The sequence below is a fragment of the Saimiri boliviensis genome, chromosome 6 (genome assembly GCF_048565385.1).
Source record: "Saimiri boliviensis isolate mSaiBol1 chromosome 6, mSaiBol1.pri, whole genome shotgun sequence".
Taxonomy (NCBI): domain Eukaryota; kingdom Metazoa; phylum Chordata; class Mammalia; order Primates; family Cebidae; genus Saimiri; species Saimiri boliviensis.
In genome coordinates, this window is record NC_133454.1 from 89,421,626 (window position 1) to 89,445,156 (window position 23,531).

Genomic DNA, 23,531 nt, shown 5'->3' on the forward strand with positions numbered 1-23,531 from the left:
AGGTCAGGAACTGGGCAGGCTCTTCTTTATGAGTCCCTATGGGAACTAGAGGACAGGGAAAGAAAGGTTCCTCCTGCAGTAGGTTCCCCAACCCATGTGGGCTCCCCCTATGGGAGGAGACAGGGTCTTATGGTTTCTGGCTGGCAGGTACCTGTGTCACCACAGACATAGAGCCAGCATGGAAGGAGCAAAGAGGGAAGCCAGTAAGAGGGGTAAGAGAGTTCACCCTTACTCCACAGGGTCACAGGTAATCGGGGTCCTTGAACAGGGCAGCATGAAGATGAAGGCCACATTTATTCTCACAGCCTGTGGAATTAGTGGGATGGCCAATAGGGGCTCCCAAACCCCCCTCACTTTGCTCCCATTCTCCCACTGCAGTGCCCTAGGGAAGTGAGAGGAGGGCAGAAAATGGGTCAGAATTAGCCCAAGAGCAGTCTTCCTTGCTCCCTAGATAGGGTTGCCAGAGAAAATACAAAACACTCAAGTTTGAAATTTAGATTAAACATTTTTTTTAGTAACAAAATTAGACTTTTTTTTTTTTTTTTTTGAAATGGGCAGCCTCTGTTGCCCAGACTAGAATGCAATGGCATGATCTCAGCTCCCTGCAACCTCCACATCCGAGGTTAAAGCCATTCTTCTGCCTCAGCCTCCCGAGTAGCTGGGATTACAGGTGCATGCCACCATGCCCGGCCAGTTATTTTTGAATTTTCAGTAGAGATAGATTCCACCATGTTGGCCAGGCTGGCCTTCAACTCCTGACCTCAAGTGATCCACCAACCTCATCCTCCCAAAGTGCTGGAATTTCAGGCATGAGCTACTGTGCCTGGCCCTAGACTTTTTTTTTTTTTTTAAAGCTATTCAGATTTAACTAGGTCTCCTGTATTTTGATTTACTAAATCTGACTCATGGCCTTCTCATCGCATACCTTCTCCTGCGCACCTTACCTATCACCATCCCCGCTTGGGGAGCAGGGTGGCTCCACACAACCGAAATGTGGAGTGGTATTCTCATTCTCCCTAATTTTTGAAAATAATATGCTGTTTGTATTTGGCCTTTCTGATGGATCAATTTAATTGAACCAGTTTATCTAGAGAAATATACCAGAAAATGAATTAATAAATCTTCCAGACTGCTGCAAGTATCTGAATATGGTATTCCTCGTGGGCTGGACTGCACTATTCTTTGTTCCTTAACTGGTCTAATTTCCTTTATGTTTTCTTTACAGCCAGAAGAAAAATGCCAGTCAGAGGTAAGGAAGAGCTTGCTGGTTGGATTTCCTCTTTCGCTATTGTTAATTATTTGACCCTGCTCACCCTGGAAATGGACTCCCAAAACATGTAGCCCTCTCCCTTGTCATCTTTAGATTCGCAAACTGCGGCGGGAACTGGATGCCTCCCAGGAGAAAGTTTCAGCTTTGACCACCCAGCTGACAGCAAATGTAAGTACAGACATAGGGCAGTAGCATCGGGACAGGATGCACCATCCTTGCCCTCCGAGCAGTCTCAAGTCCTCCTGTGCTGAACAAATAGAAGTAGCACATTGTAAAGAAAAAGACACAGGCTTTAGCATCAGGGGTGTGAATGTCAGTTTGGACATTTACTGGCTCTGTGACTTTGAGTAAGCTCTTGAATCTGAGCCCGCATTGTGCTCACCTATGTAACGAGGGTGATAGTGTTTACCTCTCCGTATTAGCCCATGGTCTATGTTTGCAATATATGAAGTGCTCATTAAAATGTGAATTTATCTTCCTCTTTCTGAAAATTTTGATTTTAAGGGAGAAAAGTCAAAAGCAAAAAGGAAAGAAGGGGGAAGAAAAGAAATGTAGGGCTTCCCAATACGTAGGTAGCTGCTCTGTCATTGTAATACACATGGTTATGTGTTCAGGAGATGTTGCCAATTCAACAACGGATTGAGCACCAGCTGTTCCCTGGGCCTGTGGATTCAGGAGCAGAGCAAGCACAGTGACTGATGTCTTAACATTCAGTTTCTGGGACAGCAGAGGGACAAAACAAACAATTTTGCTATAACATGATAACTGTTAAGATAAAGGGAGGAGACGGTAGTGGGAATAGCTAGGGAGAGCACCTCGCTCACTCTTGGTGAGGGATGCAAAAGGGGACAGCTCATCAGATATTGAAAATAAGAAAAAATTTTTTTAAAAGGCTGGCAGGAAGGACTTCTGGAGGAGGTGACATCTAATGGATGCTATGTAAGGAAGAATGAATAGGGAGGACAGCATTCTAACCAAAGAGAATAATTTGCACAAAGATTAAGGAGAAAGATCTTGGTGTATTTCAAACTCTCAGTAGGTTGGTGTAATTAGTATCTGTGGCTTGGATGTGGAGGAGAGGTAAGGGTGGAGAGGGGACAGAAGTAGGGAGGAAGAAGGCATCGAAGAAAGGCAAGGAGTCAGATCACAGCATCTGAGCTGTTGGAGTGAGCATCTGGGCTTCCTCCTGAAGTTGGTAGAGACCTCTCAGTGAGTTTAAAGTAAGCAGTGGATGGCCTGGTTTGTACTTCGGATAGAAGATCAGAGTAGAGGCAGAGGTCCCTCGTTCCCCATCCCAGCAGCCCTGTCTATGTAGGAGTCCTGCTGCAGAGCTGTGACCAGGTGAAGGCTGAAGCTCAGCAGACAGAGCCTGAGGTATCAAAAGGTGCTGAGGTGCCTCTGAGGCAAAGCTTGCTGCCCAGGAGTTCACCACCCAGGCTGAGCCCATTGATAAACGTGTTCAAGTGCCGGGCGCGGTGGCTCAAGCCTGTAATCCCAGCACTTTAGGAGGCCGAGGCGGGTGGATCATGAGGTCAAGAGATCAAGACCATCCTGGTCAACATGGTGAAACCCCCGTCTCTAATAAAAATACAAAAAAAATTAGCTGGGCATGGTGGCACATGCCTGTAATCCCAGCTACTCAGGAGGCTGAGGCAGGAGAATCGCCTGAACCGAGGAGGCGGAGGTTGCGGTGAGCCGAGATCGCGCCATTGCACTCCAGCCTGGGTAATAAGAGTGAAACTCCGTCTCAAAAAAAAAAAATGTGTTCAAGCTACATAGAAAGCAACCTGCACGATTTCAGCATGTCATTAAAATGGAAACCAACTTCAAAATGCTGCCTTCCTTTCACTAGACAACTGAGTCAGTCCTCCACATTAGTCATTTCCCTGGAGTTTTTGCCATGGTATTCCAAGCTTGAGCCTTAGTTTACGTAAGGGAACCATTTCTCTCTAAGGTTGGCATGCGAAGTCTGCCAGTGCTTGACCTTAGCTATGAGCTCAGTAACTGCTAGCTGCCCCCATTAATAGGTAGCCTCCTAAGTTCTCTTTCTTTTCTGGAAATCTTGGATTTTAAAAAAAAAAAAAAACCCTAACTTAGGACAACACAATGTATTTTGTAATCTTTTTATTTTCTTTACCTCTTCTACCACCAGTAATGCCATCAAAAGAACTTTGAAATCTAACGTGAAAACTTAATTCTGAGGCATAGGTCCTATTCAGAAAAACAGTATTCTATAGGTAGGTTCTATTCCATGGGCAGATTCTTCATCTGGATAATCAAACGTCTAGATGTGAATCTGGAACAAACTCGAGACCCAGCAAGTCAGGGTCTTCTGGGTGTAATACAAACGTGTGGTTTGACAGCAAACCTTTGTCAAACCACAGTGATTCTGAGCTACTTTCCTAGTTAAGAGTTACAGATGCCAATTGTTACCTTTACTAGTCAGCAAACAGTAGTTAACTTACTGTCTAGTGAACTTGGGTTAATTGCTCCAGTGACCTTGTGCTGCCATTTGAGCCTGACCTTGGGGCATTTGGAACTCTGCTCTCTGTTCTAGAAGAGTCAGAGTGAGATCCCTTGTATTATTCCAGAAGAGTGTTTTGTTCCTCATAAAAGGTACTGAATCCAGTATTGTTTGAAAGTAAATACTTAGTCCTGCCACACACCACTGGAAGGGCGAACATGTTTTATTGTCTGCCATCTTTCTGGCAAACCAAGCTGTGTTTGTTTTTCTAGGACAAACTACTCAAAGCCACCTTCTCTGAGTGTTTTTATACCACTTGTGTTTGTTTTCCCTGGGAATGTGAGCATGGCACTTGATAAGTAGGCTGTTGTGTGGCTGTGAACCAGGCTTGGAACGGCCTCCGCAGCCTGTATTTTCATAGTTGGGCTAATGACACAAAGGCAGCCCTTTTGCTTACCAGAAAAATGGGATCCTCTGGATCTCCAGAGCAAATATGGTTTCTTTTTAAGCTTGCAAAAACACCTTCTCAATAGCAGTCTGCATGGGGTCAGGTTTTTGTTTTTATTTTTAATTGAATAGAAAATAGGAAGGTACATAACTGGAATATGGGTGACAATCAAATGCAGAGCTGAAATCAATGGAAATCCAATCATTTACATTTAGCTTTTTCATTCCTTTGCACTACAGGGATAGCAAATTCTCTTTTAGACATCCAGGCCCTGGCCTGTTTCCTCTGTCAATTATGTGGCTATATTGAATTGATTGGCTTTAGTTTTGCCATACTCTCCAGGGCAAATGAAAGCATATCTCTTGATTTTAAAATGCAGAGGCACTGTCTCCATATTTAATAAAGAGAGGAAGTGCAATCAGAGAGAAACTGACTATTCCACTGAACATTTCTACTGCAAGTGGAAATGCTCCCTGCCAGCAGTTGATTCTAGAGATGTCGTAGCCTCCACCATCCCTGTTTGATAAAGTCTAATAACAAGCCTCTCTTCAACCCTCACATCTCTCCTTACATTGAAATGTCACTGCGCCTCCTCACAGTGCACAGCCAAAGCTGCTTCCCACCCCTCACTTATCCAGTGTTCATTCCTCACTGTGTGCGTCAGTCATCTCTTCCTCTCAAATTTGACAGCATGATGAAATCTTACCTCTCCCAAGATCCTCCCATGCATCCTCTGCCCCTCTCCGTCTTGTAGCTCACTGTGTTTCTACTTCCAGTCCCTACACCTGTGTTCTCAGGTACTCTCACTCGTCTCATAGTTTCTCTTGTCACTTTATCGTTCCCAAACCCCTTTCTTCCCCCACAGGTGTCCATGCATTCCTGTGTTTTGTAGTTTCTGAACAGTTCATAGATCATTTTCACCAGTTTTGTTTCATTTAGCGCTGAAAATAACCCTGGTAGGAAAACAGATATTGGTATAATTTCATAGATGAAGCCGAGGCCAGTAGGATTAGGTGATTTGCTCAGTGTTATGGGCAATCAAAAGGAACTACAGGGAGAGCTGAAGACCTCTAACTCTGAATCCTGTTCCCTTCCCCTGTGCTACACTGCCTCCTGCATCCAAGTGCTTTTCTTCTCAATCCTTTAATCACTCATCCAACATACATGATCAAGTGGCTGTTTTTGTACCAGCAGTGTGGATACAGTGAGGAGCAACATAGACATGGTGTCAGCCCTCATCAAGTGCATAGTCTGGTGATCTGTCTCTGCTGCTGCCCAAATGCTTCTCACTTTTGGACATGCCATTATTCCATTTATGCAAGTAGAGATTGGAGGTTAGAAGATCCTAGCTGCCAAATAGATTCTTCAGTCTATTGCTAGAAATTCCTTAGCATGACTGTTTGAAAAAGCACCTGTTCTTTATTCTTGGTTTTAATAACATTACCAGGATTCTCAGTCAACTAATATATCACTTACTACTCTGTGTTGCAGGCAAAAGTTTAGTGTTGGGACACAAAGTTACCTCTTACCCTTGAAGAGAGTTGTAGAGAAAGTGGCAGTCATGAAAACACCACATTTCCCAAGTCTTAGATATACTCTCTTCTTTTTTTTGTAGTTTAACATCCCTGGAAATTGGATGCTATTTTACTTATAACTGGAAACATTTTTAAAAATTCTTAGAAATATAAGGCCGGGCGCGGTGGCTCAAGTCTGTAATCCCAGCACTTTGGGAGGCCGAGGTGGGTGGATCACAAAGTCGAGTGATCGAGACCAACCTGGTCAACATGGTGAAACCCCGTCTGTACTAAAAATACAAAAAATTAGCTGGGCATAGTGGCGCGTGCCTGTAATCCCAGCTACTCAGGAGGCTGAGGCAGGAGAATTGCCTGAACCAAGGAGGCGGAGGTTGCGGTGAGCCGAGATCGCGCCATTGCACTCCAGCCCGGGTAACAAGAGCGAAACTCCGTCTCAAAAAAAAAAAAAAAAAAAAAAATTCTTAGAAATATAAAATAATGGTACATCTTATGTCATACTCTAACAGAAGTGTATAAAAGTACGTGAAAGCCTGTGGGAAAGTGGTAACTCCCTGGAGGAACTGGGAAACCTTTCTCCGAGGAGGTAGCAGATGGGCCTTTCAGTGGCTTTTTATTAACCAGGATTATAACAAGCAAACTGTGCCAACCATTTTGTTTTTTCATTCTACTGACATGCTTAATATGAGCCTCTGCTGTGAGCTTAGCACTTGGTGAACAGAAGATCATCCTGCACTGCAGTGAAGAAGACAGACATACACGAACAGTTACAAGACTGCATGTATTTTTAACTGTGATATCTCAAAGTGTAGTCAGAAGTACAGTTTGCTTGTGAAAGTGCATATGAGGGTGTCTTGAAGGTATGAGCTGAGAGTGCTTTTAGACAGGTAAAAATTATTAGGCAAGGAATGGGAGAAAGGTGTGAAAGGAAGAGCATTTCAGATAGAGGGGAAAAGATTTTTACAAAGGTCGCAAGGTGAGAAGGCGCACTGGGTGTTTGAGCAAGTAAAAGACTGGAGTGATTAGATCCCAGAGGGTGGGGAGTGGGATTCAAGAGGAGGCTGAAGGAGTAGCCTAGATCAAGTGGACCCACAGGATTTCCGTCATTCAGAGCCAGCACCTTCTAAGCACTCTTGCCTTGTAAAGTAATATAACTGAGGCTGTGTCTTCCCCTCCAGGCTCACCTCGTGGCAGCCTTTGAACAGAGTCTTGGTAACATGACAATCAGGCTCCAGAGTCTGACCATGACAGCTGAGCAGAAGGTAAGGCAGAAAGCGTACTTTCATACCACCACCACTGCTACCACCCCCTTGGAGTCAACAACAAACCTGAAAATTCTGTTCTTTCATTTCAGATCATTATATTTCATTTCAGATCATTGTACAGATGTTAATGTACTTCTTGAACTGTTAAAGTTTAATTGTAAGGAGTTCAGTCTGTTGAGTGAAAATATGACAGGTTGAGTGATAATGGCATCAATGATAGATCTTGTATTTATAACCCTACTCTTATGTGTTTGTTCATGCCCCTTGATCCATCTGAAAGGTTTGGTTGAACTACTTCATTCACTCCCCTCCTGTGTTGAAGCTAAGTTATACTTCAGTTGAACTCTGCACAGAATGGTTTTAGGCTGACAAATAATTCTTTCTGTTCCCTAGGATTCAGAACTGAATGAGTTAAGAAAAACCATTGAGCTGCTGAAGAAACAGAACGCAGCTGCCCAGGCTGCCATTAATGGAGTAATTAACACACCTGAGCTCAACTGCAAAGGTAAAGTGAGGGAAACAGCCTTTAGCCAGAAGATCTGCCTGCCCTTAGGAGCCCTAACCTGCCATCATATGATGCAACCTCCCTGCTAGAGGACAGGTGTCTGCATAATTCAGCTCCATGTCAGATGGGCAGGACCTGGAAGGCAAATACCTTAATTGAGTCACTTCTGGCCTCCATGAAGATGGCTATGGTAGTTCATCCTCTTTTCTGATATATCTGAAAAGTGGAAGAAAACATGTTTCTATTGCTAGAACATTAAAGTGTTTTACAACCCTTCGTTTCACTAGCACTCTGATATTTACATGCTGATATGTGAGATAAGCTAAACTGAGTCCCTTCCTTATTTGTCCAGGAAAACATTTCTTTTCTTTTCTTTTCTTTTCTTTTCTTTTCTTTTCTTTTCTTTTCTTTTCTTTTCTTTTCTGAGACAGCGTCTTGCTCTGTCACCCAGGCTGGAGTGCAGTGGTGCAGTCTTGGCTCACTGCAACCTCTGCTTCCAGGGTTAAAGTGATTCTCCTGCCTCAGCCTCCCAAGTAGCTGGGATTACAGGCATGCACCATCACACCTGGCTAATTTATGTATTCTTAGTGGAGACAATGTTTCACCATGTTGGCTAGGCTGGTCTTGAACTCCTGGCCTTAAGTGATCCACCCACCCCAGCCTCCCAAAGTGCTGGGATTACAGGCATGAGCCACTGCATCCAGCCCAGGAAAATATCTTTTTTTTTTTTTTTTGAGACGGAGTTTCGCTCTTGTTACCCAGGCTGGAGTGCAATGGCGCGATCTCGGCTCACTGCAACCTCCGCCTCCTGGGTTCAGGCAATTCTCCTGCCTCAGCCTCCTGAATAGCTGGGATTACAGGCACGCGCCACCATGCCCAGCTAATTTTTTGTATTTTTAGTAGAGACGGGGTTTCACCTTGTTGACCAGGATGGTCTCGATCTCTCGACCTCGTGATCCACCTGCCTCGGCCTCCCAAAGTGCTGAGATTACAGGCTTGAGCCACCATGCCCAGCCCAGCCCAGGAAAATATTTCTAAGTAAATTACTTTGTCCTTGTGTATCTTAGGGTAGTGTAGGAGTGCAGGTGAGTTAGCTCTTATAATAATAATATTGACAGTGTAGCAATCATAGTAGTAATATGGATAGCTAGCATTTACGGAACACTTACTATGCTCTAAGTGCAGTGCTAAGTGTTTCAATGTTTTCATTATTTGGTTTTCTTTCTACACAAATCTTGTGAGTGTAATTCTGTTCTTTCCTCATTGTACTGATGAGGATACTAGGGTTCATAAATGAGAGTCTCTTTCTTTCTTTCTTTTTTTTTTTTTTTGAGATGGAGTCTCACTGTGTCCCCCAGGCTGGAGTGTAATGGCACAATCTCGGCTCACTGCAACCTCCACCTCCCACGTTCCAGTGATTCTCCTGCCTCAGCCTCCTGAGTAGCTGGGACTGCAGGCACACATCACCATGCCTGGCTAGTTTTTGTATTTTTAGTAGAAACCGCGTTTCACCATGTTGGCCAGACTGGTCTCAAACTCCTCAAGTGATCTGCCTACCTTGGCCTCCCAAAGTGCTGGGATTACAGGCGTGAGCCACTACGCCCAGCCAAGAGTCACTTTTTAAGGTCAGGGATTAGGGAGAAACTGAAATGGGGCTAGAACCTGATGAATCAGTCTGACCCTCCAACCAGTGTTCTCAAAGATCAGCCTTTAGGTGTAGTTCTGTTTTAATGAGGAAAACTATCTGCAAACTTTATGTCAGATATCACACATTTTCCATGTCAGTGTTCTTTCATCTATTGGGCCTCCTGAAAAAGTGATGATAGCTTTGAAATGGGAAGGATTTGCAAAAGAGTTGGCTGGGTGGAGTGAAGGGAAAAGAACATCCAGGTAGAGGGATAGCACATGGAAAGGCCCTAGATGAGGCAGGCATATCACTTCCAAAGGTCTGCAAGAAAGCCACTGTGGCAGGTGCCCGGAGAGCAGGACAGGGAGGGGGCTAGCAATGAAGGTGACGACTGCTGCAATTCACAAGCAGATTCCCACACCTATCTGAAGCTTAACAGCTGGTGTTGGGGAAGTTCTCCCTATACCTCCCTTGCCTTCTGTTGTGTAAAGTAGGAAGAGATAGACCTCATTTAATTGACCAAAGAGGGCAATGCACCCACCTACTCAAGAATCTTAGAAACAGCTACAGGGAACAGAGGTGATGTCTAAGTGGAACACACTACTAGTGGGACACAGTCTAGTAGTCCTCAGGTGGGTGGGTTTTGCTTAAGTGGCAAAATCCTGAGATAAAGAGCAGGGCTCAGGTTGACAGCTACTGATACGCCCTGCCTTGGTCTCTAGGAAACGGCACTGCCCAATCTGCAGACCTCCGCATCCGCAGGCAGCACTCCTCAGACAGCGTCTCCAGCATCAACAGTGCCACCAGCCACTCCAGCGTGGGCAGCAACATAGAGAGTGACTCAAAGAAGAAGAAGAGGAAGAACTGGGTGAGTGCATACCCAGACACTTTCCTGGAAACTGAGGGACAGAGTCAGTTACAGAACTGGCTGGTGTATCCCCCCAGATAAAGCCCAGCCCAGCTACTATGTGTGGAACATAGCCCTTTGGGAGTAGATCCCAGGAAATGGTTTGTGGATAGATTTTTACTAAAATCAATATGGTGCTCAGCAAAATACTAGAATCTACAACATCCCTACCACCTTGTATTTTTTTCTCTTTCATGAGACTTTTCATAAAGTACTCATCTTTCATTTCATATATGTGTCATTTCTTCCTCATTATATGTTGGCCACAAAGTTTCAGGTACTAGAGCAAAGTTATTCTTAAGTGGTTTCTTCTTAGTTAGATCCAAAATATTTTCTGAGCATATTGCTAGTTGTCCCATCTTTAGCCATAATCATTATCTATTTATTTACATAATTGCTTAGGATAGCATCAAAGCAACCCTCTCTTTGAAAACTTTTTGACCACGTCCTATAAATAAAAGTTTCCTAATATCAATGTTAGAAGTTAGCAAGTAGTTCTAAACTGAGGGTTGTACCTCAAATAGTAAGTTTCATAGAATCAGCCTCCATTGCAGTGTTTCTTCATGTATTCATACTCCCAAGAGTTATTTGAATTGTGTGCAGTGGTGTTTTCTACTTTCCTAGAAAAATTCTACCCCTCACTCTCCATCCAGTTTTTTTTAGCTCTGCTTTCAAGGCTGCAGAGCTCTGAGATTTGCTATCCCTTGTCTTCAGTGCAAGAATATCCCAAGTTGATCTGGAGTTGACCAGTGGCCTCTGGGCCCCATTTGTGCTGATGGCATCCTGTTTCACTAGTAGCTACAGTGTCCTCATTCATTCTGTACACTTCTCACTCATTTTGTGTTATCTTGGATGGGTGGCGAGGTCTAGTGATAGAGACGTTAGGGATTTAGTCATTTTGGTTGTCAGTGACTTGCACTGGAAGCAAGCTAAAAAGCCAGTTTAGTGTGACCCTCTCATCATTCTGATTAAATTTTCTTTTTTAAGTTACTAATGACTCTTAGTCAAATTATTTGTTATGACTAAACACAGATAGGATTAATTCATATTGCTATCTCTAATATGCAATTGATAAACATGGTCTGCTTTGATTTTCAAAGTGATGAGAGATGTTTTCTGTGAAAAATAGTGGCTATTCTATTTTCTTGAAGAAAAAAAACTTGCATATGTTGCTTTAAGACAACGCCTGGTTATCAATCAAATCAGGGAAGATGGATAATTGGCATCCTCAGCTAATCCAAAAGCTTAGCTCTGTCTGATCTTTGTAATCTCCTCTTCCACCTGGCTTTTCACCAGAGGTAGAGCCAAGGATTTCAGCTGATGGCTTGTGACCCTAATCCTTCTGTTTCTGTGACTACTCTCTGGAAATATGATCAGAAGTAGGAAATGGGAGATAAATGGGGTCTAGATTTGCCCAAAAGCTGGACATGTAGTTTATTACAGATGCAACCCATTGATGGGAGAAAAATCTCATCAATTTTTAGAATGGCCTGTTTTCTGAAGTTTTCACTGGCTAAGAAAACCCCTGGAATATATTTTCACAAGGAAAAAAGACTTTAGAAAAGGGAAATTACTTCTAAAAGGCCTTTTGTCAAGAAGAAACATTAGTTTTTGGCCAAGAAAAATGAGTGCTGATTATGACTTTCAGAGAAGACATTGCACTCTAATTCTTTATGTTCCTGCAATAGGGGGGAAAAGAATTTTCAGATTCATCCCATGATCTGAGGAAACTGTAACATTTTCCCCATATAGTTAATAACTTTTTTTTGAAATAACCATTTTCTGAGTAACAAGTGAGATGGCTAATATGCTGCATATTAGATTATCTTCTTATATACACAAATAGCAGAAACTCGTAAGTGGTTAGGTTAAGCAGCCATCCAGGGCAAGTGTAACAGTGAATCTAGAATTGCTCAAAAAAATAAGATATCCTCTCCACCCTCCCCAAAAAACTAAGGCACAGAGAGGTGACTGACAAGAGAAAAGAAGAGAAGGAGAAGCACAGGAAGGTGGGAGGCAGCCATTTCGGCCAGGCAGGGAAAAGCTGGAAGAACTGGAATTGTAGAATACTCGCCAGCCTGCTATTGCCTTCCTTTCAGAAAGGAGGAACATGTCCCCAGTGCTTTTAAAGATTTATGCTCCTACTAGAAACCTCCCCTGTGTGTGGTGTTTATTATTAGCCATGTTGTGTCTGAAAGTCCGAAGCTTTCCCTGTCACTGGCTTTCTCTGTTAAAAAATTGTCTTTTTTCCTCCCCCTTCCCCATTTTTGCTTGCGTTTCCTCTGGCAGGTCAATGAGGTAAGCAAGACCAACTTTAATATCAGATACCAAGCTAACCCATCCATTGATATGACTAACCTCATCCGCATCCGTCACCATGTCTGAGCATCCTGCTTTGTTGCTGTGTAACCTCATCTTCCCAGCATCCATCTGCTGAGCCAGGCTCTGTCTTGCTGTTGGCATCTAGTCTTGAACCAAGAGTAGGCATGGAATGTTACCCACAGGTGCAGTCCCTCAAGCTGGCAACGCCAGATAACTCTTCTTCCCTTAATGCACTGATTCAAAAGAGCTCTTGGGAACCTTTTCCATTGGTGGGGGAAAACATGAGAGAATTAATTGCTTTTTCGTGTGCATGTCCCTGTTTTGCCAAGGCCTAAGCGTTGGTTGCCCTGGCTGCGAGGCTGACAGTCTTGTATATTCAGTTACGCAGCTCCTTCAAGCAAGCTTTCGGGAAGAAGAAGTCCCCCAAATCTGCGTCCTCTCATTCAGACATTGAGGAGATGACGGATTCTTCTTTGCCTTCCTCACCAAAGTTACCACACAACGGGTCCACAGGTTCCACCCCACTGCTGAGGAATTCCCACTCCAACTCTCTGTAAGTCTGTCTGTCTTGTCAGATGACATCTTTGGCCCCTGAGAACCCTCTCCAATAGGAATATCTAGGAGACCTGTTATGCTTTGCTTTAGCAGGACTGGGCATGTTCTTTCAATGCTTTACGACTGGGAAAGCTGAAAGAGAAAGGAAACTTAGGTTTTTTTCTGGTAGTATCAGTGTCCGCAGCTAGCAGGTTGCTTCACTTCTCCTTGTTTCCATACCTTTACATGTCAGTTTGGGCAATGGTGGTTGTGTACTTACCCTAGCCCTAAGAATTGAACAAGATAAATTGGTATAAAGGAGCTTGCTTCCTGCAGCAGTAAGAAAGTCTGGCCCTCCCCAGTAGGGCTGAATTTCTTTTGAGACCATGCTATACCAGGCCGAGAATGAAAGAACTGGAGCACACTTAGTCTTCAAGGAAAGTTACCAGCGAGAACAGACAGTGCCTGGGAGAAGAGGGAAGTCATGGCCAGGGTCAGAGCAGAGATAGGGTTAGAGAAAGAGGCTTGGTTGTATAAACTTCAGTTTCCTCACTAGTAAAGATGGGGTCCATTATATCTACTTCACTGGATTCTCGGGAGGGCCCAGTTAAATACTATGCGTGAAGGGCCTTTTCCTTCCTGTTCATCTTTCTTCATTCTCGTTGGAGCAGGTCTGTGGAGCTGACTCTAAGTCCACTTAGTCAGCCAGCCCACTGAAGACAGTGTAAGTGTCCTAAGGCCCTGCCTTAGCGGCTTACCAGATGGGTAGAGGGAGAACAGGCAAAATCAGCCTGTCCAGAGGCCAGGTCTTTGTAGCACACCAACTGCATGGAAGGTGGGAAGTGGAAGAGAGGAAACAGAGGATAGTGGAGTTATGACTTTTAAGCAACCGTACCCGCTATTGAAACATGGCACTGTCAGGGTCTCCATTTTACTGAGTTCGATGATCAGTTCCTCTTTTCTTGGGGTGCACCCTAGTAAGAGAGTGGCTACAGGGATATGTACTTCCTGTTGTTATGGGTGAGGATAAAACTCTGAATGGGAGAAGGAAGAAGAGAACTGAGGGACTGGACTTTAGTGTGCCCCTGTGGTGCCCAGCCCAGTGCCCTGTGTTATTCTGAGTTAAGAACTAGACACATGACTGAGAGTCCTCTTTTATCTGCAGAGTGCTTAAGGAAGGAGTAAAGAACAAGTTGCCTGTGACTCTCACACATGCCATCATCCCAAAACATCCCAACTCAGTTGTCTCCTGACCAGGAGAAAAAGGAACTCATCATCTCTTCTTTATTGATTGATTTAATTTTTTTATATAGCAACCTGTTTGAGCAGAGCACTATTCCAGATGTTCTAAAGAAACCAAAAAGATGTTAACCAAGCCAGGTGCAGTTACTGATACCTGTAATCCCAGCACTTTGGGAGGCTAAGGAGGGAGGATTGCTTGAGGCCAAGAGTTGGCCACTAGCCTGGTCAACATAGTAAGACTCTGTCTCTACCAAAAAAAAAGTTTTTATAATTAGTCAGGCATGGTGTCAAATATTCGTAGTCCCAGCTACTTGAGAGGTTAAGGTATGAGGGTCATTTGATCACAGGAATTTGAGGCTTCAGTGAGCTGTGATCACACTATACGCCAGCCTGGGTGACAGCATGAGGCCATGTCTCTATTTTAAAAAAAAAAAAAAAAAGGCCAAGTGCGGCGCTTGTAATCCCAGCACTTTGGGAGGCCATGGCAGGTGTATCATCTGAGGCCAGGAGTTCAAGATCAGCTTGAGCAACATGGAGAAACCCCATCTCTACTAAAAATACAAAATAAGCCAGGCATAGTGGTGTATGCCTATAATCCCAGCTACTTGGAAGGCTGAAGCAGGACAGTCACTTGAACCCAGGAGATGGAGGTTGCAGGGAGCTGAGATCACGCCATTGCACTCCAGCCTGGACAACAAGAGCAAACTCTGTCTCAAAAAAAAAAAAAAAAGGCCGGGCACAGTGGCTCACACTTTGGGAGGCCAAGGCGGGTGGATCACGAGGTCAGGAGTTCAAGACCAGCCTGGCCAAGATGATGAAACCCTATCTCTACTAAAAATACAAAAATTAACTAGGGGTGGTGGTGGGCACCTGTAATCCCAGCTACTTGGGAGGCTGAGGCAGAGAATTGCTTGAACCCTGAAGGTAGAGATTGCAACGAGCCAAGATTGTGCCACTGCACTCCAGCCTGGGTGATAGAGCAAGAGCAAGACTTTGTCTCAAAAAAAAAAAAAAAAAAAAAAAAAAAGATAAACAGATTTCCACCTCTGAAAAGACTAAAGACTAGTGGAGGCATGGCGTAGTACAGTTCATTTGATTCCTGAACTTTCACTCTGAAGGCCCCATTCTCAGTTGTAGTTACAGTAGAGTACAAGACAAAGCTCCTACTCATAGACCCTGTATACCAAGAGAGGAGATGAATGTTAAACAAATAAATCCTGAATAAACTAGGAAAATCAGAGAGTGCTAAGGGCTAATGCTGTGAATTAAAACAGTGCTGAGATACAGAGACCCTTGGCAGCAACTTTAGATGGAGTGGTCAGGAAACACCCCTCTGAGTAGGTGACATTTCAGCTGAGATCTGCATGCCAGGGGGAACCACTGGGTTAGTTTCAGTCAATAACATTAGCTGCTGTAACAAACTCAGCCCAATGCTCAGCAGCTTTACATATTACTTTATTTCTTGCTCACTCCAAACCCAATACAGATAGCCCTAGTCAGCAGGTGCCTTCTAGTGATGTAGGCACCGAGGCTCCCACCATCCACAGGGCCCAGTTCTCTGCTCAGTGCTCTGTGTCCAGCCAGTGGGCGTGGGGATGTGAGGAGTGCCGAGGGTTTTTAAGGACTAGGCCCAGAAGAGGCTTACATCACCTCTTCCAGCGCAGTCCACTGAGCAAGACTCAAAGTCATACCACCTGCACGGGAAGAAGTAAAGGAGGAAATGGGCTTTGGTGAACACACAGCAGCCTCTGCCACCCCAGCCTCCCAATGAGCAGGGCAGTCTTTCCAACCCAAGAAATAAATAACACAAGGAACCTAACGTGGAAACAGGTTTGATGTGTCTGAGAGAGAGAGGGATGGACAGCATGACTTCCCACATGTGCAAAGAGGCCATAGACATAGTCAGGGCCTGGAGCATGCAAGGCTTTGAAGTGAATTTGCATTCGATGTCGTGTATAATGGGTGGCTGTGGTGGAGTTTGAAACAGAAATACCCGATAATCTGAATTTACAAAGATTAGTCTCTGTTCCATATGTAAGGAATATGGGGAAGGGAGATCACCTAGGGGATCTTAGCCACTCTGGCCACATGTACTTTGAACATTCCAGTCACACTCTCCACCTCAAAGCCTTTGCCCTTCCTGTGTCCTCCGCCTGGTACACTCTCCCATCAGATATTGGTTTCCTTAGGTCTCTGCTCAATGTGACCTAATGAATAAGGCCTTGCCCATTCACCTGTATAAACCAACATTCCACCACCAGCCGGTGCTCCCCATGTCCCTTTGCCCCTGCTTCATTTTTCCCCATTGCACATGTTGCCCCCTGACACCTGACGTACAGGTTTTCCTTGATTATGTGTTCTCTGTCCCCCACCCCCACCCCAGATCTATAGTAGAAGCTCCTTGGACGAAGGTGCTCTGTTGGTTTTGCAGACGCTGAAATATTTGGTGGAATGAATGAGTGACTGATGACAGTGGTGAGTCCTGGATGGATTTAGGAGATGTTCTTGAAGAAAAGTTGGCAGTGTATGGCGATGGGTCAGATGTGAGTGCAAGGGAAGAGAAGCACCATCCTTGGATATTCCTAGATTTACAGCTTGAGTACCTGGGATGAGTGGGAGACAGAGAGAGGCAGAGTGGGGAGTTGGAGCACTGCCTTGGTCATGTTAAATTTGAGATGCCCAGCAGACATCCATATCCAGGTCGACCGGCCTGGACTTCCTAGAGGTATAGATGTGGGAGACGCAGACTCATTGGTGATGTTGAAAGCTGGATACCTGGAAGAGCTCTCCAAGGGGTTGAATGAAGATGAAGATGATCAGAGGGCACGGACGGGGCTCTAGTACACTCTGATATTTGAAGTTCAGAAAGAGGAGTTACAGCAGCTAGCCAGCAAGGTGGGAGGAAACCCAGGAGCAGAGAGGAAAAACTGTTGCGGGAGGGAATAGGAACGGGGCCAGATGCTGCTGGGAGGTCGAGTAAGATGAGCAGACAGAGGCGGTGATGCACTCAGCTGTGCAGGACCGTGGCAGAACTATCCTCCAAGCTACTTTCCCCAGAGGAATCGGGCGAGGCTGACTCCTGGCTCCCCAGGCCTTTTCTTACATTCCACAGCATCCATGCACACTGGAGATGTTTGTTTTTGGTCTCGTTTTCCAAAGGGTAGGCTGAGAGCAAATGCTTATTTCCAACCTTGAAAGGTTTGTAAGAATGTGCAAATCTAGATGTGAGAGGGAGTTCAAAGACAAAACCAAAGGCAGAGCAATTGGACTTAGAAAATTCCCCACTCCGTGGGCGAAAGGAATGGTAGTTGTGGGAAGGCAACATTTTCCCACACTCGAGGCATTTTAAAATTAGGTATGCCACCAGCCCTGACTGTGGACAAGACAGCGGAAAAATGCTTGAATGACAGTTAAGGGACTGAGTAGGAAAAAACACACATCAGGTTGCTTCAGTAAGCAGTTCATGAAGTGGACAAGCATGTATTGAGCACCTAGTGCATACAGTTCAGGAGCGCAGGCTCTAGAGCTAAGCAGGCCTGCCAGGTTTGATCCTGCCTCTATCATTTTTAAATAGTGCAGTCTTGGGCCCATTCATCTCCATGCCTCTGCCTCCCCATTTTAAAACTGGAGATAATTACAGTACCTCTTCGTGGAGTGAGTAATGTACAAAGGAAATGGAATAACATGCTTCACATGCCTAGCCCAGTTGTTTAGGTATTCCATAAGCATTTGTTAGGTAACCATTTTGTGTTTGTCAATGTGATCAGACACCAGAAATGACGCAGAGAATAACCCTGGTCCCCGAGGAGCCAGCAGCCAAGCAGAGGGTTAAGTGAAACGAAATTGTTAAGTGAAACGAAATTGACAGCAATATAGCATAAGTCTAGTCAGAGAAGGAGCTAGGGGAGAAGACTCTGTCTTGGGCAGCAGGATTAGGAACTAAAGCTTAGTTAAGGCTGCTGCGAAAGAATGTGTTTTCAACATCATCTCTGTTATAGGGCATCTGTCTCGTGAGGCCTCACCATTGTGTGTTTCTGAGAGCTGGCTGATTCTGGAGGAGCATAGGGAGGACAAGGCCTTCCCAACACAGACTGTCTTCATTTCAGTTTGCTACTCATTGTAAAGTGATTGTATTGGCCAAGCTCTGCAAAATAACCCATGTGATACATTCCACAAAGTGAGTGCCAAAAAGGTATTTTCTCTCTTGCTGAGAGCTTTCTGGGAAAAAGATGCAACCGTGTGAAGATGACTTGAGCAAAGTGCTTTGTCATGGAGTGCTGGACAGATCAGTCTCACACGGTATGAACTGGAACAGACTGCTCTCTGTAGCAAATCTGAGCCTTCAAGATCCAGGTAGGGCAGGATTTGGCTAAGACGGGAGTATCACAGTGGAATTTTGTTCAGACTTGACACTCTATTTAAACCAAGAAACCATCATCACCTCAAGACAGAACCAGTTTTTGCAAGCTCCTCCTGCAAACCTCCCAAACCAAAAAAAAAAAGAAAAGAAACGAAAAAGAGAATGGTTCTATCAGTAAACCTCACAAACCACAGGCTATTCAAAGTACAGAGAGCTGAGAAAGAAAGGAAGATGTAAATTCTAAAGACATTTCTCTGTCGCCCTTTGAGTCCCAAATCTATTGGCTTCAGTCTCTCAAAAGTGTGAAATGGAAATAATTAGATCATTTTCAGGAATTCTTTGGATTTTTCAAGATTTTGAAGCTAAGAATCTTCCTTGGTGACTGGTAACTTAAAAACAGAAGGTGGTTTTACTGTATCTCTCAAATCAAAACAGTTCATGTTCAGGTCAAGAAAAGAGCAACAGAAACATTTGGCTATTCAAGTGTTAAATTTTTCTTCAGTTTTGTCTGCCCCTGAAACGCAATTTCATCTCTTTTAACAATTTTATAAATCATTTTCCTTTGGCAATTAAAATTTCCACACCCACACCCAGTTTTGCAAGTCAGGTTTTGTTTGGCCCCAAACCCATCTCTTGGCTCTTGGAGGGCAGACGCATGTGATCACTTATTTCTGCAGAGACCACATGCTCATCATCTCCTTCAGACATAATCAGCTTCAGCTTTGTAACTTTATGAACTTGAGAATCGGGGTGTTTGGGGGTTGTGTTTCTGTCTTCAGTCCAAGAAATATCAAAGCTTTCTGTTCTGGATCACCCAGTAACCCAGATCCTAAGATTTTGGAAACTCACAGGACTTTTTTTTTTTTTAAGAAGACTATCTTTCTTAATATTGCAAGTCACCATGACTTTTATGATCTTCTACTTTGTGCTGACATGCCAGGTATTGGAAGAGCAAACCTAAGTAATTAAGTAAGGAGCCTAGCCTAGAAGAACCACCTCTTCAGAAAGAGGAACTCAACAGTGTCCCGTGGTGACCTTGATCTGGTGTGAAGCAGAGAAAGGAAGACAATCAGCCAGGCTGTTGCAGAGTTTTCAGATACAACCTTGGCTTGCGTCACACCGTTCTATCTCTAACTCCCAGAAGAGGTTTCTCTTCTTGCCATGAGTGTGTTAAGCAGTGTGGGGGCTGGGGAACTAAAGAAGGTTGATCTCTCTAGACACCTCTAGGGAAGTGAGTTTTCAGAATGGGATCAGGAACAGATTAACTCCTTCCACGCATTATCTTTAGGTTTCATCCCCATTTCGACAAATGAAAATCACCCCTCAGTTGTTTAACAAAGGAGTTTCTAATCTTTAAAACAGACGGCTGACCCTGCTTCTCTGAGTGGGTTTGGAACTCGAAGGCATGTGGTGTCAGGGAAGCGCAGCTGTGTACACACAGCCGGGGAGGAGGTTATCAGACTAGAAGGTTACTACTCCCTTTTGCCAGCTCCTGTTTATCCCTATATTATTGGAATTTTGCTAAATGGCATACCAAAGCCATTCTGATTACCAGAGCTTGGCAAAGAAAGAATATAGAGAAGGAATAAAAGCTATTTTCAGGCGCTTTTGGTATTATCACCTCCAGGAAGCACCAGGCAGCTGATGATACATAGTTACTGCTAAACAAACCTGATGATTGACATGGACCAGTGGTCAGTAGGGGACTAAAAACAGGAGCTGCTTTAATCAGTAACATTCCTCTTTCCCTAGGATTTCAGAATGCATGGATAGTGAAGCTGAGACCGTCATGCAGCTCCGAAATGAGCTGAGAGACAAGGAGATGAAGCTGACGGACATCCGCTTAGAAGCTCTCAGTTCTGCCCACCAGCTGGACCAGCTCCGGGAGGCCATGAACAGGATGCAGGTGAGAGCCCAGGAGCGTGGGCTGAGTCCAGGGCTGTCTAGGAAGGAGCTCCCAGAGGCTGCTCTCCACTAAGCCCTGAGGGCTACATCAGAATCTGGTGGCAGCTCTCGCTTTCCCAGCCTCTATCTCTTTTCAGTCCCTCCCACACATTGCTCAAAGACCAGTCTTTTGAAAGAATAGGAGTACCCATGCCCTTCCTTTGCATAAGACTGGTGCCTGTGGCATGTGGTACAGTCTTCTTCACCTGGCCTTCGAGGCCTTCTGCGGGGTCCTTTCCACTGTTAATCCACACCAACCTCCCCAGCTCCTCTTCCTAGAATCTACTCACCAGCCACATAGAGTCGCTGACTACCCCATGTGCCTCTGTTCGACTCATGGCGTAGAGGAGCTCATTAAAGGTTCTGGGAAGTCCTGCAGTAAAGAAGCCTGTAAAAGCCAGAGTTGCACAAACCTCTTAGATCATAAGACTCTTTTCCACTTAACCCTCAAGCAGCAGACTCCGGGAAGTATTTCAGAGGTCTTTTCAAAGGCCTGTTCTCTGAATGGATGGACCTCTCCCGCCCGCATGCCTTGTGTCCACAGCAGGGGCAGCAAACACTACTGAATCTCTCTAAGGGTGTGGTTTGCCTTGGGTGGGAGACCAACCTGGTTTCTGCAGGAAACTTTCACATCCTTCCTTTGGAAAAATCTTGTTCATATTACTTCTGCCTACTAAGTAAGCTTCTCCATTACTCTTTGCAGAGTGAAATAGAGAAGCTGAAAGCTGAGAATGACCGGCTGAAGTCAGAGTCTCAAGGCAGTGGCTGCAGCCGGGCTCCTTCCCAAGTGTCCATCTCTGCCTCTCCGAGGCAGTCCATGGGCCTCTCCCAGCACAGCTTGAACCTCACTGAGTCAACCAGCCTGGGTGAGTGGCTCACAGGGTTTGGGGGCAGGACTGGACCTACAGCTGGCATCCTGATCTCTAAGCGAGAGCCCCAAAATAAGCAGATCAACAGATCAAATGGAGAGGCAACAGGCGTGTGTGCGTGTCTGGGTGTGAGTCTGCTGCCAACATGAGCCCAGCCGTTAGACTGCTCTCATGCTTTGCTCCAGTGCCCCAAACTCTCCAAGCCCTGAGCTTGGATCCCTTGCCCACCATGCTAAGTTCTGTTTGATCCATTTTAAAAGGCTTACCTGCAAGCTGAATGCTGCACACAAACCCCATAATAGCAGGTCCCAGTTGGGGCAATGGCTTGGTCTATAATCTTCCTGCCTTCAGGATGGATTCCAGGCTGGTGCAACTATCAGTGAACATGATCTAGGTTTTCTTTGTAAGCATATCGAGGCTGATGCTTTTCTTTTTTATCCATGATGCTGCTGTTGCTGTTGTTTTGGTTGAGTCTCTCCCTCGCACTTCCATCCGGCAAGGTGCATTATCAGCCTGCTGGTTCCTTGGTTGGTCCACCATTGGTTTCTGTGATTGCATTCTCCATTTTGCCCTCTCCTCTTCCCCTACCCCTCACCTCCCGCACCCGACACCTGTTTGTCCCGCTGCTGTGCCACCCAGCAGTGGGGGTGTCAGGAAGCTGGCTTTGCTGTCCCCATGTGCCTAAGGCTGTTGATGTTTTCCATTCGCAGACATGTTGCTGGATGACACTGGTGAATGCTCGGCTCGGAAGGAAGGAGGCAGGCATGTTAAGATAGTTGTCAGCTTTCAGGAGGAAATGAAGTGGAAGGAGGTTAGTTGGATCCCTTTCCCTGCTCTGCCTGTCCCTCTCCCAGGTAGAACTACCTAGCTTAGTGATCTAATCGTAAAACCTGTATCACCTCAGAGCCTAAGGTGATTTGGAAATACTACTAACGCGTCTCTTAACTAACCATGATCCCTTGCAGCATTTTGACACAAGGAAAGTGTGCGAATGGCATTTCCCTTTCTTGTGTGTTTGAAAATCTAATAAAGAACACTAAAAATGGTCCCACGTTTCACTTTCATGTAATTAACTACATGCTAACATCCACCAGAAAGGGGTTTTCTTAATGTCATATACTCCCGAAGCACTTCAGAAGCAACTATGCACATTTAGCATGTAAGGTTCAGAAATAAGCGGTAACATAAGCAGACCAAGAGCACAAGTTTTATCAGTCATCAGTCACTAAGAGTAGACAGCTTGGTACACCTAAGAGATGGAGGTGCCAAGCCCTGGGAGCATGCAGGTGGCTGAAGATAGAGCTGGTAGGGCGTCCTGACTCACCAAGGCTGGGGAATCTTGAGTTTTCCTAGAATGGTTTCTGCTCACTTTCAAAGTCTGGGAACTTCCAGAGTCTACTCCACTGCCAGAAACTATTTTCGGGTAGGGGCTAGAGTTGACATTGACAGTTGAATTTTACTGAGTGATTAAAACCCAGTGATGTTTTGAATGACTGTCTCTCGAATAAATGGGAAAAGACCTCATGAGTCACCATTTCAAGTTCCCTTGGGTTTTTTATTTGTTGTTTCTTAGTATTTCTAGCTAATATGCTACTGTAGTTTCTGACAGCCAGGGAACCCACAGAACAAAGCATCTGTAGCCAGACCTTTTGTAGCCGGAGGATTCCTCTTTGTGGCTGGCTTGCCAGCCTCACCATAGCGGGTAAGCCCAGGATTTTGGCACTTCCATTAGCATCATCTAGCCTTGAAATACACAATAAACAGCTCTATTTTCAAAACATAGCTAGTAGAGTGATGGACTATTGGGAAACTCATTCTTACAGTAAATGCAGGTTACACCTTGTGGACTATTTATTCTAGTGATCATCAATATGAAGTGATAGAGCATACATTTTATAAAAGTTAACAGGTCACCTTCAGAAGCTGTATTATTCCGGATCACTACAGCATCCGTTAGGTTAGTTGACCAGAGGTTGTTATCCTTATTATACAATTGAGAAACTTAAAACCCCAAGCATTATTTATTTGAGGCCAGGGCAAGTGGTCGGGTTAGATCATGTAACTGCAACATTGGTGCTCTTTTCTCTGCTGATTTTGCTTAGCTGCCATATGTCACCCTCCCACCCACTCTCCTGACTCTACATCCCATGAGCATGTAACGTATTAAAAACCCAATAGAATGGCATGTTCTGTCAGCCTTTATCAGTGTGACGTGATTAGCTGCCACTAGGCGTAGCCCTTT

The 23,531-nt window shown here is 44.8% G+C and overlaps 1 protein-coding gene across 11 annotated transcripts in view; it reads left to right on the forward strand.

The window, feature by feature from the left end:
- Positions 1–23,531, forward strand: part of NAV2 (neuron navigator 2) — a 768,220-nt gene that overhangs the window by 717,779 nt on the left and 26,910 nt on the right. For all 11 annotated transcript variants that reach the window (XM_074401233.1, XM_074401231.1, XM_074401234.1 and 8 more), the window contains 9 exons: positions 1,226–1,249; positions 1,364–1,438; positions 6,893–6,976; positions 7,373–7,484; positions 9,834–9,979; positions 12,721–12,893; positions 20,229–20,382; positions 21,124–21,286; positions 22,000–22,100. In XM_074401233.1, coding sequence (XP_074257334.1) covers positions 1,226–1,249; positions 1,364–1,438; positions 6,893–6,976; positions 7,373–7,484; positions 9,834–9,979; positions 12,721–12,893; positions 20,229–20,382; positions 21,124–21,286; positions 22,000–22,100 — 1,032 coding nt within the window. The remainder of the gene's footprint in view (positions 1–1,225; positions 1,250–1,363; positions 1,439–6,892; positions 6,977–7,372; positions 7,485–9,833; positions 9,980–12,720; positions 12,894–20,228; positions 20,383–21,123; positions 21,287–21,999; positions 22,101–23,531) is intronic.